The sequence below is a fragment of the Sapajus apella genome, unplaced genomic scaffold, assembly GCF_009761245.1.
Source record: "Sapajus apella isolate SASKATOON/1434 unplaced genomic scaffold, GSC_monkey_1.0 scaffold38, whole genome shotgun sequence".
Classification (NCBI taxonomy): Eukaryota; Metazoa; Chordata; class Mammalia; order Primates; family Cebidae; genus Sapajus; species Sapajus apella.
The window spans coordinates 5,937,512-5,956,287 of NW_022436978.1; the positions used below are offsets into that span (position 1 = coordinate 5,937,512).

The 18,776-nt window shown below is 34.8% G+C and overlaps 1 protein-coding gene and 1 long non-coding RNA gene across 31 annotated transcripts in view; one reads left to right on the forward strand and one right to left on the reverse strand.

The window, feature by feature from the left end:
* Positions 1 to 18,776, reverse strand: part of DLG1 (discs large MAGUK scaffold protein 1) — a 291,753-nt gene that overhangs the window by 112,914 nt on the left and 160,063 nt on the right. For all 30 annotated transcript variants that reach the window (XM_032298165.1, XM_032298168.1, XM_032298162.1 and 27 more), the window contains one exon: positions 7,950 to 8,003. In XM_032298165.1, the coding sequence (XP_032154056.1) occupies positions 7,950 to 8,003 (54 nt within the window). The remainder of the gene's footprint in view (positions 1 to 7,949; positions 8,004 to 18,776) is intronic.
* Positions 580 to 15,056, forward strand: LOC116564814. The gene is made up of 3 exons (XR_004275111.1): positions 580 to 602; positions 3,213 to 3,222; positions 14,978 to 15,056. It is a non-coding gene; the product is annotated as an uncharacterized LOC116564814 (long non-coding RNA).

The following is an 18,776-nucleotide window of genomic DNA, read 5'->3' on the forward strand; positions in this document are numbered from 1 at the left end:
ATGCTGATTAAAAAATTGTTAACAACAAAAAAAAAAGTCCCGGACCAGACAGGTAACAGCTGAATTCTGTCAGACATTTAAAGAAGAAACAGTACCAATCCTATATTCCAAAAGATAGAGAAAGAGGGAATCCTTCCTAAGTCATTCTATTAAGCCAGTATCACACTAATACCAAAACCAGGGAAGGACCTAACAACAACAACAAAACTACAGACACATATACCCGATGAACACAGATGCAAAAATCCTCAACAGCCTACCAAGAGAATCCACCATTATCAAGTGGGTTTCATACCAGGGATGGTTTAACATACATAAGTCAATAAATGTGATATGCCACATAAACAAAATTAGAAACAAAAATGACACGATCATCTCAATGATGCAAAAAAGCATCTGACAAAATCCAGCATCCTTTTATGATTAAAACCCTCAGCAAAATCGGCATAGAAGGGACATACCTTAAGGTAATAAAAGCCATCTATGACAAACCCAAAACCAACATTATACTGAATGGGGAAAGTTGAAAGCATTCCCCCCTGAGAACTGGAAGAAGACAAGGATGCCCACTTTCACCATTTCTATTCAACACAGTACTGGAAGTCCTAGCCAGAGCAATCAGATGAGAAAGAAAGGGCACCCAGATCAGTAAAGAGGAAGCCAAACTGTTGCTGTTTGCTGCTGATATAATAACTGTATACCCAGAAAACCCTAAAGACTCAAAAAGCTCCTAGAACTGGTTAAGTGAATTCACCAAAGTTTCAGGATACGAAATTAATGTGCACAAATCAGTAACTCTGCTATACACCAACAGTGACCAAGCTGAGAATCAAATCAAGAGCTCAACCCTAGGCCAGATGCCCTGGCCCACACCTGTAATCAGGCAGATCACCTGAGGTCAGAAGTTTGAGAGCAGCCTGACCAACACGGGGAAATATCGTCACTGCTAAAAATACAAAAATTAGCTGGGAGTGGTCATGCACGCCTATAATCCCAGCTACTCAGGGGGCTGAGACCAGGAGAATCGCCTGAATCCAGCAGGCGGAGGTTGCAGTGAGCTGAGGTTGTGTTACTGTACTCCAGCCTGGGCAACAGAGTGAGACTCTGTCTCTTTAAAACAAAATAAAAAGAATGCAACCCTTTTTACAATAGCTAAAATAAAATAAAATACTTAGGAATATACCTAACCAAGGAGGTGAAAGACCTCTACAAAGAAAACTATAAAACGCTGCTGAAAGAAATCACAGATGACACAAATGGAAACACATCCCAAGCTCATGGACGGGTAGAACCAATATTGTGAAAATGACTACACTGCCAAAAGCAATATACAAATTCAATGTAATTCCAAAAAAAAAAAAAAAATGCCACCATCATTCTTCACAGAACGAGAAAAAACACTCCTAAAATTCATATGGAACCAAAAAAGAACCCGCATAGCCAAACGAAGACTAAGCAAAAAGAACAAATCTGGAGGCATCCCATTACCTGACTCCAAACTATACTATAAGGCCATAGTCACTAAAACAGCATGGGTCTGGTATAAAAATGGGCACACAGAATGAAGGCAGAATAGAAAACCCAGAAATAAAGCCAAATACTTACAGCCAACTGATCTTCAATAAGACAAACAAAAACAAAGTGTGGAGAGGACACCCTATTTGACAATGGTGCTGGGATAATTGGCTAGCCACATGTAGAGAATGAAACTGGATCCTCATCTCTCACCTTAAAAAAATCAACTCAAAATGGATCAAAGACTTAAATCTAAGATCTGAAACCATTAAAATTTTAGAAGATCAGAAAACCCTTCTAAACATTGGCTTAGGCAAAGCCTTCATGACCAAGAATCCAAAAGCAAATGCAACAAAAACAAAGATACACAGATGGGACTTAATTAAACTAAGAAGCTTCTGCACAGCAAATGAAATAATCAGCAGAGTTAACAGACAACCCACAGAGTGGGAGAAAATCTTCACAATCTATACTTCTGACAAAGGACTAATATCCAGAATCTACAAGGAACTCAAATCAGCAAGAAAAAAAGAATCCCATCAAAAAGTGGGCTAAGGACGTGAATAGACAAGTCTCAAAAGAAGATAAACAAATGGCCAACAAGCATATGGAAAAATGCTCAACATCACTATCAGGGAAATGAAAATCAAAACTACAACGTGACATTACCTTATCCCTGCAAGAATGGCCATAAACATAATGGATGTTGGCGTGGATGCAGTGAAAAGGAAACCCTGTAACACTGCTGATGAGAATGTAAACTAGTACAACCACTATGGAAAACAGTACAGAGATTCCTTAAAAAACTAAAAGTACATCTACCATTTGATCCAGCAATTCTAGTGCTAGGTATTTACCCAAAGGAAAAAGAGTCATTATATGAAAAAGATGCTTGCACATGTATGTTTAGAGCAGTGCAATTCGCAAATTCACAATTGCAAAAAAAAAGATGGAACCAGCCCAAATGCCCATTTTTCAATGAGTGGATAAAGAATATGTGGTATGTACGTACACACATATACACACACACACACACACACACACACACCCACCCAACCACCACGGAATACTGCTCAGCCATAAAAAGGAATGGAAGAATGGCATTTGCAGCAACTTGGATTATTATTCTAAGTGAAGTAACTCAGGAATGTAAAACCAAACATAGTATGTTCTCATTCATAAGTGGACGCTAAGTTACAAGGATGCAAAAGCATAAGAATGATACATTGGACTTTAGGGACTCAAAGGAAAGCGTGGGAGGGTGGTGAGGGATAAAAAGACTACACACTGAGCACAGGGTACACTGCTCAGTTGACAAGTGAACCAAAATTTCAGAAATCACCACTAACTTATTCATGTAACCAAACACCACCTGCTCCCTAAAAACCTACTGAAAAATAAATAAAATATCCAAAAAACCAAAAAATAAAACCCTGAGGTTTCCCATCCTTTAAAATAAAAAGAAGAAATAAAAGGCATCCAGAGATAAACTATCTCTATTTGCCAATGACATGATCTTGTACATAGAAAATTCAAACTATGTAACTACTAGTGCTAATAAATGAGTTTGGCAAAGTTGCAGGATAAAAGATAATAAAAACTACAAAAATAAAACAATTCCATTTATAACAGCAACAAAAGAATAAAATACTTGTTGGGCATGGTGGCTCACCTCTGTAATCCCAGTCCTTTGGGAGGCTGAGGCAGGTGGATGACTTGAGCTCAGGAGTTTGAGACCAACCTGGGCAATATGGGAAAACCTCATCTCTACCAAAAATTAAAAAAAAAAAAAAAAAAAAAAAGGCAGTTGTGGTTGCAAGTATTGGGAGACTGAGGTGGGAGGATCAACTTTAGCCTGGGAGGTGGAGGTTACAGTGAGCTGAGATTGTGCCAACACACTCTAACCTGAGTGACAAAGTGAAACTCTGTCTCAGAAAAAAGAATACTCAGAAATAAATTTAACAAAAGAACTGCAAGATTTGTACACAGAAAACTACAAAACATTATTGAAAGAAATTAGAAAGGTACACCTTCACCCATAATTTACTGTTAATTGATTTTCTATATGTTTGCCAAGACCATTCGATGTGGAAAGAATAGTCTTTTCAACAATGATGGGGAAACTGAATAACTGCATACAAAAGAATGAAGTTGGACCTCTACTTCACACTATACAAAAATCAACTCAAAATGAACCAGAGACCAAAATGTAGAAGCAAAATTATAAAACTCTTAGAAGGAAACTGAGGTGTAAATCTTTGTGATGTTGGATTACGCAATGGCTTCTTGGATATAATACAAAACGTTACAAAAGAAAAAATATAGGAAAAAAGGTACTGATTTATAGACTTGATCATTATCACAAAATGGCATTTTCTAAAGTTTTATCCATTTATACTTTAACAAAAATGTATCAGTATATTTTTACCCCATACTGTCACCATCAGAATCTACTGATAAACTTTTTGATCTTTTGGCAACGTAATGTTTAAAATGTATTAATTGTTCTAATTTGCTTTTATGTTATTACTTACCTTTTTCTACTTTTTCACCTTAAAAAATTGTTGAGATATTCACATACCACAAAATCTACCTTTTTAAAGTATGCAATTCAGTAGTTTCTAGTTTATTCACAGAGTTGTGCCATCATTATTACTTTCTAATTCCAGAACATCCTTATCAACCCATAAACAAACCCTACTATTAGTAGTCACTCCCCATTCTGCCCTACACCCAACACCTGACAACTGTTAATCTACTTTCAGTAACTATGTATTTGTCTATTCTGGATCTCTGATATAAATAAAATTATGCAACAAGTGGACTTTTGTGTCTGGCTTCTTTCACTTATCGTAATGTTTTCAAGGTTCATCCATGTTGTGGCACACATCAGTAATTCATTCCTTTTTATTGCCAAATAATATTCCATTGTCTGGATATACTACAAACTGTGTACCTGCTCATCAGTTGATATGTATTTGGTTTGTATCCACTATTTAGCTATTATGAATAATGCTGATATGAACATCATTACAAGTTCTGTATAGACATGTTTTCATTTCTCTTGAGTATATAACTAGGAATGAAATCACTGAGTCATACAATAACTCTATGTTTAACCTGTCAAGGGACTGCCAGGATCTCATCTCAGTTCATTGCAATCTCCGCCTCCTGGGTTCAAGCTATTCTTATGCCTCGGCCCTCCAAGTAGATAAGATTACAGTTGTGCACCACCATGCCTGGCTAATTTTTGTGTTTTTAGTAGAGACAGGATTTTGCCATGTTGATCAGTCTGGTTTTGAACTCCTGGCCTCAAGTCATCCGCCTGCCTGGCCTCCCAAATTGCTGGGATTACAGGTGTGAGTCACCGTGCCCAGCCAAATTAACACAGTTTCTAAGCAATTCCATTTATATGAATATATTCTGATTATGTCTTGTTGTCCCTCCAAAACTACAGGTTATGCATCTGTGGATTCAATCAACTGCTGACAAAAAATATTTGGGGAAAAAGGAAAAACAATTTTAAAAACTTCTATAAAAAAAAAATTACAAATCTAAAAGTATAGCATGTAACAACTATTTACATTCTATTAGGTGTAATTCTAGAAATGACAAAGTAGATGGGAAGGCATGCACAGGTTACATGCAAATACTATGTCATTTTACATATAAGAGACGTTAGCATCCGCAGGGCCCCCAGAACCAATCTCCCATGGGTTGACTGAGACTGCACTTTCACATACACACAAGAATATCTACAAAAATTATGACTAGGGCATTGATTTTAAAGGGTAAAAGTTTGGAAACAACACTTAGATGGGCCTACACATGCATAATGTTCATACAAGGAGGTAAAGTTAGTAACACTTTTAGCTTTAGGTAAGAGGAACTCAAAGATTGAGAGCAGGGGTGGAAGAATGATTTACTCTTCACTGGATGTCTCTTTGTATCTCTGAATTTTGTATGATGTATATGCATTAGTTTTTCAATTAATTAATTCTGGAATGTGTGACAACTGCAGCCAGAAAAAAATGTGTTTTAAGGTGGCAGATACAGTTTTTCTTATTCATATTCATCAATACACAGCAAATAATAAGTGATCAGGGAATTAACAAATGGATAAAAAATATTTAAAAAACATTCTAGAACATATTTTAAATTTTGGAATGAAATTCCTCAGTCTCCTAAAAGTTTAAAGTTGTTTTACCCAAACAAAACATATTGTTTTTGCCTACGTGCGTGCTCCAAGGGTCACATTGAATAGTTGCTACTTGCTATGCAGTTTGGATGTTTGTCACTCAAATCTCATGTTAAAATGTAGGGTCTAATGGGAGATGTTTGGGTCATGGGAGTGGATCCTTCAATGAATGGCTTGGTACGGTCCTCATGGTAATGAGTGAGTGCTCACTCTATTACTTCCTATGAGAGCTGATAAAAACAATCTGGCACCTTCCCCTTCTCTCTTGCTTTCTCTTTTACCATGTGATCCTGAAGATGCTGGTTCCCCTTTGCCTTCTGCCATGTAGCCTGAGGCTTCTATCAGAGGCCCAACCTTCCAGCCAGCAGAATCATCAGCCAAATAAACTACTTTTTAAAAAAGATAAAATAAATTACTCAGCCTTAGGTATTCCTTTACATCAATACTAAAGGGATAAAAATACCAAACATTCGTAGTGTTCTTTTAAATATGATAAAGTACCACCCTTTGACAAATCTTGCTTGAGAAACTGGAATTTAACTTATTTTCTTATGTACAGAAAAGGGTTACTTAACACACTGGGTCTGAGGCTGCTCTCTCTAAAAAGGCTTGCTTTCAAGACTGAGTCTTAGCTGATGTCTTGGGAAATTGGATCTCATGATTTCCCAACTGATACGGTGGTTTAATGTGCCTAAACTTTATGTTAGAGATAATACATATTATGCTGAACAACTGCTTTTCTTTTGTGAGTATGGAAATTTGGCAAGTACTAGACAGAGGACGTCTATGGGATCAACTGACAATAAAATATCTGATTGCTGAGCTTGATTCTGGGCTTTCCTGGGCAGAAACACGCAGAAAATGTTGTTTGCTGCATTTTCACTGCTGCGGGACAAAATGCTATGTGTGACCCCTCATGGGAGGAAGAAAGTGTAAGGAAGTCTATATATGGCTTCTTCTAGACATACAGCCCTATGATCTGATTACAGATCCTTACTCACTTTACTGTATAGCTGTAATAAGTTTTAGCTATGAGTAAACTATATGCTCGGTCTTGTGAGTCCTTCTAGCGAAACTTCAATCACAGGGGTGGTCTTTAAGACCTCCAACATACCTTGCTTAGCACGGAAAATATTTTTTCAAGAATATGTCACACAAAATTGAAATTATACAACTTTAAGTTTCTTGGTTGGTATGCTAATTTTGCTTTCAATTTGATATTTCCTCTAAAATGCATATGAACTTATTTTCTTTTGAGATTATCATTTTCTCCATTAGTTCTTATTCAAGGATGTTAAAATAAAAACATTTAATCATTGACTATGCCCCTATACAAGACATATCTAAACAAAAAGAACAAGTGAGGAAGAACAAAAATCATATGTGAAGCAAATACTAGCAAAATTCTGCTTGACTAAATATTCTACATCAGTGTGAAAGATAATGTTGAATGAAATAAAGACTCTGAGAAAAAGTGTAGAACAGCTTTTTTGGTTGGCTATTAAGTCTTATTATTTGAATATTTTCAAAAATCCCCAAATATCTGATACACCCATATTTATATAAATACAAACAGAATAAAAAGCCAAATAAAATATTTGAAAGTACTGACAGAAGATCAGTTACAGTTCAAAAAGGGGAGAAATAATTTTTAAAGCCTGTAAAATTATGTGCCATTTGATTAAAATGCAACAACAATAATACACAGGTACTATTTCTGTATCTCCAAAGTTATTTTCCTTTGGGGTGAAAAACGTTAGATCAATGGTTGTTCTGGCCATTGATCTTTCAGGGAAATAGGGTTTTTTAACAAATGAAGTTTAGAGAGATGCACTAATCAATTAAAAATTACAAAGTTATAACTAGTTATTTTAATATATGAATTTGGTTACTAAAAATCTAGCCATTTGATTAGACTTCTAAAATAATTGGAATATATAGTGCTATGTAAGTGACAATATAGTGCCAATGGCCAGAGACAACCTTTTGTAAAAGTTAGCTATCAAAATTTCAAAATTAAACTATAAATTTCTATTTCAAAATTTGTTTTACATAAGAAAAAAAAAACACAAAACCACCAAAGAAGGACCATACTACAATAAAGCTATAGTATATAGTGAAAGAGCATATTAAGTAAAATGTATTAGAGAAAATAATGCCATGACGTTTGTATTTGTATCAAAAACTGAACAGGAAAGGCAGAATTATTTGAATGTGGGGAGGAAAGGAAACTTACATAAGTTGGTGTTTCCAAGCTATCTGTGTTGACCAGTACTGGAGGAGGATTTGCCTTTAAAGAAAAAAAAAAATTATAAATGTATTAAGAAGAAAATAAAAACATTACATATTAATGTTCACAAATGTTAGCGGTGTTATGAAAAACTTGTTATTTCTTAAGTTATAATCTTATATGAGCTTTTTATATGTTAAAACAATATATCCTTATTCCAGCACCAAACAGAAAAAAATAAATGTTTCAGCAGTTAAACTAGATTTGCTTTTAAGAAATAAATTGCTTTCTGCTAAAACAGCCATGACTTTCTTAAGTTTTACACAGGAGATCACCACAGCCTTCTCATAAAATCCATGAATATTCTTTAGTGTATGATCAACTCTTCCTAGGTTGCTTAGAAATCATTGTTTTCTATTCCCAAGGATACCATTAAGATTCCAATCATTTGATCACCCAGGAAAAAAAATTATTCCCAAAAATGAATTGTTTTTAAACAAGGAAAAAAAAAAAAAAGCCCATCACAGAAAGGAACTGTAAACTTTCAGAGAACTAAAAATTTTTAGTTTTATGTAAAAACCCCTGATTATTTTCAGCTGCAATGATTGCTTTTACCACTGTTATTCTAGACCCTCACAGAATTAACAGTGATTTATTACAGCAAGAAAAACAAGCAGAATAATGCACACCTAGTTAAGTTTGGATTGAAAAAATCTTGGTTTTCTGGTTAGGTTAGAAATTATTATGTATATGAAACTAAAGAATAAAATGCAATTAATACCAAATGAAAAATATATTAAAAAACTGATGTAATTCCCCTTAAAATTATTTCCTGTGCATATTTAAAGTTATAAAAGTACCAAGTCCAGTAAGTTTCAGAGAATAAAAAAGATGACTACCCTTTAAACAAACTTTAGAAGATATGCTTATAAACATTAATAGTTCTACTTCAATTAACTAAAGAATTATACACAAAAGCTGTATGAAAGAACATTATAACACAAAATAACCATTTTCTTCCAAATGTATAGGCTTTCAATAAAGGTGAATATTCAAAGTTCAATTGACACATTATTTTCAGCACAGTACTACATCTGGATGCTATGATAAAATGCTTAAAGACAACCTGGTTTCATGGCTAAAAAATTGTACAGTATGAAGCCAGGTGCGGGGTGGGTCACACCTGCAATCCCAGCACTTTGGGAGGCCAAGGTGGGCAGATCACCTGAGGTCAGGAGTTCGAGACCGGCCTGACCAACACGGAGAAACCCCGTCTCCACTAATAATACAGTATTAGCTGGGCATGGTGGTGTGCGCCTGTAGTCCCAGCTACTCAGGAGGCTGAGGCAGGAGAATCGCGCCACTGTACTCCAGCCTGGGTGACAAGAGTGAAACTCTGTCTCAAAAAAAACAAAAATTATACAGCATGCATTTGCGCTACATAAAGCAATAAGTTAAAAATGAGTAGCTAGTATTTTGTTGAGTCCCACCATTGAGTAAGTCTACCCTTAAATACTCCATGAAAGCCCACTTAATAAATAAAAATTATAAGATTGCTATTCGAGCAAAGTTACTAAACTTACAGACATTTGAGATTTTATAAATATTTCAAATTACTTATTTCCCAATAGCATATTGAGATTACCCACACTGATAATGTTTTACTTTGTGAAAAAAATTAATAATACAATTTCACTTTATTCTGCTTAAGATATTACACAAGAAAAGGGCAAGAAAGAACTGGATATCTAAAGTTATGAAAGAAATTACGTTTTAAAAATACGACGGCAAGAAGCCTTTTAGCCCCTCTGCCAAATTTTTTAACAAACATGCAATGGAAAAAGTTGGTTTTTATGAAAATCTAATTTATACCATAATTATTATAATGTTAACTGCTTATCAGTAACAACTCATCATTATTGTATAGCATTACCTTTTGATTCTATGCATTTAGAAAATGTTGCTAATATTGAAATATATATAAACAGAATGACATAGGTGTTATATTGACTTCAAAATAAAACAATGGCAAGTTGGGAGTAGGAGGGGCTGTGGATCAAATAAAAGTACAGGAGTTGACTGCTGTAGCTGGTGATGCATATACGTAGAGTTCGTTGTACTAGTCTTTCTAGATTTGAGTATTTTTGAAATTTTGCATCATAAAAAGTAAACCAAAAAATCATTTTGAGCCAAGTACTCAGTTTTAAAGAGGTTAATAAAGTTGTGAAATACTCTGACTCTGGGTTGCTATTAAGATATTGGCATTCAGGCTGGGTGCAGTGGCTCATGCTTGTAATCCTAGCACTTTGGAAGGCAAAGGCCAGTGGATCACTTGAAACCAGGAGTTCAAGACCAGAATGGCCAACATGGGTAAGCAAAATTATGTTTCTTAAGTCTTATTACTGATGGCTTGGGGCAAATTACTTAGGGGCTTTTTAGCTCCTCCTTCTGGAATATCCTTGCCCTTTTACTGCTTCTACCCCTAATCTATTAAGTGAACTACAGGATTTCATTATTGTCCAAGTTGCAAATATACATAATGGTATACAAATTTAGTAACAGAATAAGCATTTCTATAGCTTCTATGGTTTGCAATACATTTTCTTCTATATTACTTTTCTAGAGCCTCACACAGTCCTCTTGGGTAAAGGCAGGTGTTGCTATTTTTTTACAAATGGAGAAAATGAATTTCAACAATAAATGTGATTTTCCTATACTCAAATGTCACTGAGTGGTAGAGGGAAGTATAGAGAGACCTAGAACAAGATCTGAGATTACAGAAAGGTTTTTCTTTAATTGAAATAATTTCACATAGACTCTTTGCAAGTCTTTTAGTTGTTGCTGTCTGATTTTCCATGTTACCTGTTCTACTACCCACTGTACTGGTTAAGAATCCCAAAGTCTTTTTTTTTTTTAAGATGGAGTCTTGCTCTGTCTTCCAGGGTAGAATTTTTTAAAAGTCAAATTTATTGGCTGGACATGTGGCTCACCCAAATTTTACCATTCTATTTCATTACAAAGGATCTAGTAGCGATTGCTGCTGTAACAAACTGAAGCAGCTTACGAAGTTTCAGAGGGCAATATTACGTTTTTTAAAATTGTGTTAAAATAAATTCTAAGATCCCATAATTTAAAAATAGATGAAAATAGTTTAGAAAATGCACTTTTACAATGTGCATTGTATTTCTCCTTCTCAGCATTTATCTAAGTTTCACTATGTTATTTGCTAATACCTCTTTCTCCTCTACTCAATTATAAACAAGTGCTTTTCCAATGCAGAACTCACAAACTCTAGAGAATACTTCTTAGATTCTAATTTGAGACACACTGCATTAAAAGTTAAATGCTGTGACTGAGGTGATCACTGTAGGTTAAAGTGACTGTAAAAAAGAGGATGGATTCTGGCAAGATGGCAGAGTAGGCAGCACCACAAATTCATCTCTCCACCTAGAAAACAATTTTAGTGGCAGCATCCGTCTGATGTAAATATTTTGAAACTCTGGAGTCTATTAAAGGCTTGCAACTTCCATGTGAAGGCTTGAACAGTAAATTGTAGTTAATTTCATTCACTTGCAGCTTTAGCACAGTAGCAACTCCCCATACCCTATCCCTCAGTCAACTGTGTAATGCTTGCATGAGCCAGGGTGGGCAAAGAAAATCACGCTCTCCAAATATTGGAGATCTGTGCTCTACCTGCTGCTTCTAATCACAAAGGTGCAAACAGGGTGCAGATACTGCTGTTGCATCTCCTCCTCATTGTTGCAAACCCCACACCATCCTCTCAGGCTGAACTGACTTCCAGGTCAAAGAGCTGGAGGCCTCCCCTACCTACACACCAATTCAATTTTCTTTTTCCTGTTTTGCGGGGCCAGGCTTTGAAGACTAGGACATTAAAAACCAACCACACATTTGGAGGAAATTAGAAAGTCACTGTGTATGCACAGGGGACAGCACAGGCTCAGAAAATATCTAAGAAGACCATAAGTTTACACCTTAGGCTCATCTTTGACAGCCTACAACAATCCGAAAAACAAAAACACAAAAAAAGAAAACCCCGGAGAAGAACGAGAACCTGATTTTCAGAGATACCCCATTATTAAATTCAAACATACTGTGTTCAGGGGGAAAAAAATCACAAGGCATACAAAGAAACAAGAATAAACGGCTTATTCAAAGGAGAAGTATAAATCAACAGAAACTGTCCCTTAAAAAAAAAAAAAAAGACCTGATACCAAATCTACTAGACAAAGACTTCCTTAAAGAATTAAAAGATATGGACAAAGTCAAGAAAATGCTGTATGAACAAAATGTAAATATCAATAAAGAGAAATAAAAATTTAAAACAATTCAGGAACTGAGAAGTACAGTAACTGAAAATTCACTGGAGGGATTCAAAAGCATATTTGAGCAGGTAAAAAAAAAACAGTGAACATAAAGATAGGATAATGGAAAGTACTGAGTCTGAAGAAAAGAAAAAAAAAAGATTTAAGAAAAGTGAACAGAACCTAAGGGACCTGTGAGACATCATCAAGCAGACCAACTAATGCCCTGTGGAAGCTGCATGAGAAGTGAGAGATAAAAGAGTAGACAAAATATTTGAAGAAGTAATAGCTAAAACTTCTTAGATTTCATGAAAAAACATGAATATAAACATTCAAGAAGTTCAATAAACAAGTAATGAAATCAAACAGATTCACACTGAGACACATTATAATGGAAATGTCAAAGGCCAAAAACAAAGGTAGATTTTTGAAAGCAACAAAAGAAGTGACTTGTTACATATAACAGATCCTAAATATGATTATCAGCAGACTTCATATCAGATACTCTAGAGGCCATAAGGCAGTGGATAGAAGTATTCAAAGTGATAAAATAAGAGGAGAGCAAAAAAAAAAAAAGAAAAAACCTGTCAACTAAGAATCCTATATCCAGCAAGACAGTCCCTCAAAAGTGAGAGAGAAATTAAGATGTTCCCTGATGAACAAAAGCTGAGGGAGTTTGTTCAATCACTAGAGGTAGCATTTCAGGTTGAAATGAAACTAGACAGTAACTCAAAGTCATACAAAGAAATAAAGATCTCAGTAAAGGTAAATACACAGGGAATCATAAACGCTAGTTAGTAGTATCGTAACAATGATTGTGTAAATTCGCTTTTGGTTTTCCAGGATTCCACATTTTCAAATGAAAAAAAAAAAAAAAAATTAGCCTAGCCAGGCATGGTGGCTCACACCTGTAATCCCAGCACTTTAGGTGGCCAATGCAGGCAGATGGCATGAGCCCAGGAGTTCAAGACCAGCCTGTGGATCATGGTGAAACTCCATCTCTACAAACAAAACAAGACAGCAACAACAACAAAAATTAGCCAGGTGTGGTGGGCACATGCCTGTAGTCACGGCTATTCAGGAGGCTGAGAAGGGAGAATCGATTGAGCACAAGAGGTTGAGGCTGCAGTAAGCTGTGATCACACCACTGGACTCTGGCCTGGGCTACAGAATGAGACCCTGCCTACAAATAAATAAATAAGCTTAACATTAATAAAGCCAGTATTAGTAAATAATGAAAATCAATTATTAGTCTAAAAGCTAACATTATAACTTGATTTGTAACTTCATATTTTGTCTCCTATGGAATTTAAGAAACTAATACATTAAAAATTATGAGTTTCTGTTTTGGAGCATACAATATATGAAGATGTAATTCTGTGACATCAAAACTGAAAGGGGTTGAGACAGAGCAGTTAAAGGAGCAGAGGTTTTGTATATTAGGCACTTAAGCTTGTATAAACTGAGATTAGAAGTGTCTAGGATGTTAAATGTAATCCTCATGGTAACCACAAAGAATATAACTGAAGAACAGACACAAAGGAAATAAGAAAGGAAGTTAAATGTTTCACTATCAAAGATTAATCGAAGACCAAAGAAGACAGTAATGCAGGAAATGAGGAACAAAAAAGCTACAAGGCACATGTGTAAAGAAAATAGCAAAATGACAAAAGTAAGTCCTTTCTTACCAATGATTACTTTAAATGTAAATAAACTCTTCATTCAAAAGATAGAAATTGGTAGAATAAATTTTTAAAATGTTCCAACTACAAGCTGTACACAGGAGACTCACTGTAGATTCAAAGACATGATATGCTGAAAGTGAAAGATAGAAAGTGATTTGGTTACCATGCAAATAGTAGCCAAAAGAGAGCTTGAGTGGCTGTACTCCTAACAAGACAAAATAGACTTTAAATTAAAAAAAAAAGGCTGTGAGACAACAGAGGTATTATATATTTATAAAAGGTTCAATATAGGAATATGTAACAATCATAAAAAATTTACATACCTAATAACAGACCACCAAAATGTAAGTAGCAAAAATGAGACAGACTTGAAGAAAGAAATGGTTCTGGTCAGGCATGGTGGCTCATGCCTGTAATCTCAGCACTTTCGGAGACCAAGGCAAGCAGATCACCTGAGGTCAGGAGTTCGAGATCAGCGTGGCCAACACAGAGAAACCACGTCTCTACAAAAAATACAAAAAGCCGGGCATGCGGCAGTTGCCTGTAATCCCAGCTACTCAGGAGGCTGAGGCAAGAGAATTGCTTAAATCTGGGAGTTGGAGGTTGCAGTGAGCTGACATGGCACCATTGCATTCCAGCCTGGGCAACAGAGTGGGACTCCGCCTCAAAAAAAAAAAAAAAAAAAAAAAAAAAGTGGTTCTACAATAAGTTGGAGACTTCAATACCACATTCTCCATAATGGATCAAACAACCAGACAGATGATAAGGAAATAGAAGAGATGAACACAATATACCAAAGAGATCTAATAAACACAGAACTCTAACAACAACAGAACATACATTCTTCTCAAGTGCACATAGGAGTAGAAGGAAACTATGTCAACATAAGAAAAACCATATACAAAACACCCCCGGTGAACATCATACTCAGTGGTGAAAGACTGAAAGCTTTTCATCTAAGATTAGAAAGAAGGCAAGTATGTCTGCTTTCACCACCTGTAATCAACATGAGACTAGCTGGACTCAGAGCAATTTGGCAAGAAAAAGAAATAAAAGACATCCAAATTAGACAGGAAGAAGCAAAATTATTTGTTCACAAATGATATAATCTTATAAGTAAAACACCCTAAAGATTCTACAAAAAAACTGTTAGAATTAATAAACCAATTCAGCAAAGTAGCAGGATACAGTCATTATATAAAAATCACTTGTATTTCTTCTAACACTGAAAAATCTAAAAAGGAAATTAAGAACACAATTCTGTTTATCATAGCATAAAAAGAACAAATTTTCAGCAGAACACTGAGTCTCCTAAATGTTTTTTTTTAAAAAAAAAAGCAGAGACAGAGAATTAACTTCATCAAGGATGTAAAAAACTTGTACAATGAAAACTATAAAACATTTACGAAATAAATTAAGAAGACATAAATAGATGGGAAGAGATTTGTGGTCATAGACTAGAAGACTTATTATTGCAAAAACTGTCAATATTATCCAAAGCAATCTACAGACTTAATACAATTCCTATCAAAATCCCAATGGGTTTTTTAAAGAAATAGAAAAATTTGTCCTAAAAGTCGCACAGAATTTCATGGTACCCTTAAAGCCAAAATCACCCCGAGAAAGAAAAATGAAGGTGGAGGGCTTCAACTTCCTGATTCCAGAACTTACAACAACGTTACAGTAATAATAAGTCTGGTCCTGACATACAGACAGACATATAGAACAACGGAATAAAACAGAATCCAGAAATAAATGCCATATTCAATAATCAACCTACAATGGGTCATGATCTAAACATAAAACCTAAGACTATAAAACTGTTACAAGAAAACACAGGGTGAAAGCGAGACACTGGAATTGACAGTGATTTTTTGGATATGACACAAAGGCACAGGCAAAGAAGAAAAAACAGGTAAGTCATATCTCTGACAAAACGTGAGACCCAGAATACACAGAAAACTCCACAATAAAACCAAACACCCCAATTAAAAAATGGTCAAGGAACTCGTACAGACATTTTCTCAAATAAGACATACAAATGGACAATAAGCACATGAAAAGATGTGTCACTAATCATTATAGAAACACAAATCAAAATTAAAATGAGATGTCACCTACACCAATTAGACTGGCTACTATTAAAAAAAAAGAAAATAAAAAGTGTTGGTGAGGATGTGGAAAAATTGGAATCCTTGTACACTCTGGTGGAAATCTAAAATGTTACAACCACTGTAAAAATAGTATGGTGGCTCCTCAAAAAAACAAAAACAGATTTACTGTATGATCAAGTAATTCCACTTCTAGGTATAAACCTCAAAGAACTGAATGCAGTGTCTTGAAGCGGTATTTTTACATCCATATTCACAGCAACATTATTCACAGTAGCTAAAATGTAGAAACAATCCAAGTGTCCATCCATGAATGAATGGATATGGAAAATTTGTTATTTATACAGGAATATTATTTAGCCTTCAAAAGGAAGCAAATTCTGATGTGCTACAACATGGATGAACCTTGAGGATTTAATGTTAAGTGAAATGTGCCAGCCAAAAAGACAACTACTACATGATTTCACTAACAAAAGGTACCTAGAGTGATCAAAATCAGAGACATAAAGTAGAATTGTGGATGCTAGGGGCTGGGCTTGTGGGGAATGGGAGGTTATTGTTTAATGGGTATAGAGTTTCAGTGTGTAAGATGAAAAGAGTTTTAGAGATAGATGACAGCTGCACAGCAATTATGAATGTACATAATACAGCTGCACAGTAAATTTTAAAATGGTTAAGATAGTAAATTTTATGTTATCTGCTTTTACAATAAAAAAGTTGGTAAAAAAAAATGTAACCTCAATCTTATTATGAAAATGCATTAAACACAAATTGAAGGATATTCCATAAAATAAATAGCTGGTTCTCTTTATGCCATACACTTGACAAAAGACACACTGTGGAGCTATTCCAGATTAAAGGAGACTATAGTGTCATGAAAACTAAACGCAATGTGTGGTCTTCAGACTGGCCAAGGGACCTGTTTTGTCATTTTTGTTTTTAATCTATAAAGCACATTATTGGGGCAATTAGTAAAATAAAATTTAGGTATATAGACAACAGTATTATGTTAATGTCAATTTCCCAATTTAGTCCATTGTATTATGGTAATGTTCTTATTAAAAAAGTATTTAGCATTATAAAATAATAGTATTTGGGAAAGGCACACAAGTCTGTCACTTCCAAATGGTTCACAAAAAAATGATATAAACATATAAGAAGAGAAATTGATAAAGCAGATGTGGGGAATTCGGGTAAAAGCATATGAGACTTTTTTTTTTTTTTTTTTTTTTTTACTGTTCTTGCTAAGTTTGAAATGCTGTGAAAATAATACAAAAATAAAAAATTCCTTTCCAACAGCAAATAGAATAACGGTACTCAGTCAGGTGTTAGCAATTAAAAAGGCTCATCCACATAATCCAAAGTATGCTATTATATTTAACATTATCCACAGAATAACAATGTATCAAGTCACGTTTTAGGTTATACTAATGATCCAATCATTTAAGACCCAACACTCAGATGTTTCACGAAACTTAAAAGGTCCAGAGGCACTATGATGCTCTGCTCTGGACACACTTCTGATGTAATTACTCTCACCTTATGTGGCAGTTATTTGTTAACTTGTCTCTTGCATAAACACCTAGTAGGCTCCTAGAGGACAGAGACAATGTTCTATTCATCTTCAAAGCACATGCTCAGCTATCAAAAAAGACCACGCACAATAAATCAGCTATAAAGCATTTTCAACAATACCTTAATTAAATGATAGCTTTTCAGAAATGACAGAAATAAATGTTCAAAGCATCTATATTTAAAGCAGAGTATTCACTCCAGGGAGGAAATAAGCCTCTAGATTTAATAGGCTGATATCACAGAGATTATGTGTTTACACTCCCAGTAAGAAGAACTAGTATCTGTTACCTACTCTGTACTCAGTTTCTACGTGGAGAAACTGATGCTCTCAGAAGTTGAGTAATTTCCACACCATCACACATGTAGAAATAGATGAAGCTAGGAAGTGGTGGAGCCAGGTATGACTATAAAGTCCACGCTCTTTATGCAGTCTTAAGCAGCAATTCAATATTATCTTTATCTGTGCCACTCTGTATAATAAGCATAATTCTGATGTGTAGAGGGCTTTCATAAAGTACAAACAATATGATCAATATAAAAGTACTCTGAAAAGTATAAAAGTATTCTACAAATAATGAAAGACAACATACCTTTTGAAAAGTTATCATCTATGTATCTTTCTAATTTGCCTGACTCTCAAACTCATTTTAAAGTAGTCAGGTTGACATTACCCCCAGTTTTAAAGATGAAGGGGGTATAAAACTCAGAGAGGGTAACTTGTTTGAGTGACAAAGACAGACCAGGTTCTAAATCTTTTCTTTTGCTTCTATTTCTAATATACCCTAATGCATCTAAATGTAAAGTAGTAGATCTTTTAAGAATACATATTCACTAAATATGTTGAAATTGGGATATATGTTAAGTATGGATTTTAAATTTTACTTGGGGACAGACATTTTAGTTCATTATTTTAATTTTATAATGTACATATTATACTTGACTAATTAGGAATACACTTTTTTCTGAAAAGTAAGGTACACTCACTGGCTTCTCACATAAGACAACATAAATGGTTAAACTATCCTTCATGAACTTCTGTAGTGTATTTAAAACCCAAAGTGAAGCTATGCAGAATAAAGAGGTCTTTTTCTTGTGTATCCTCAATAAATATCCTCATTAAAAACAAGCAAACAAACAAAC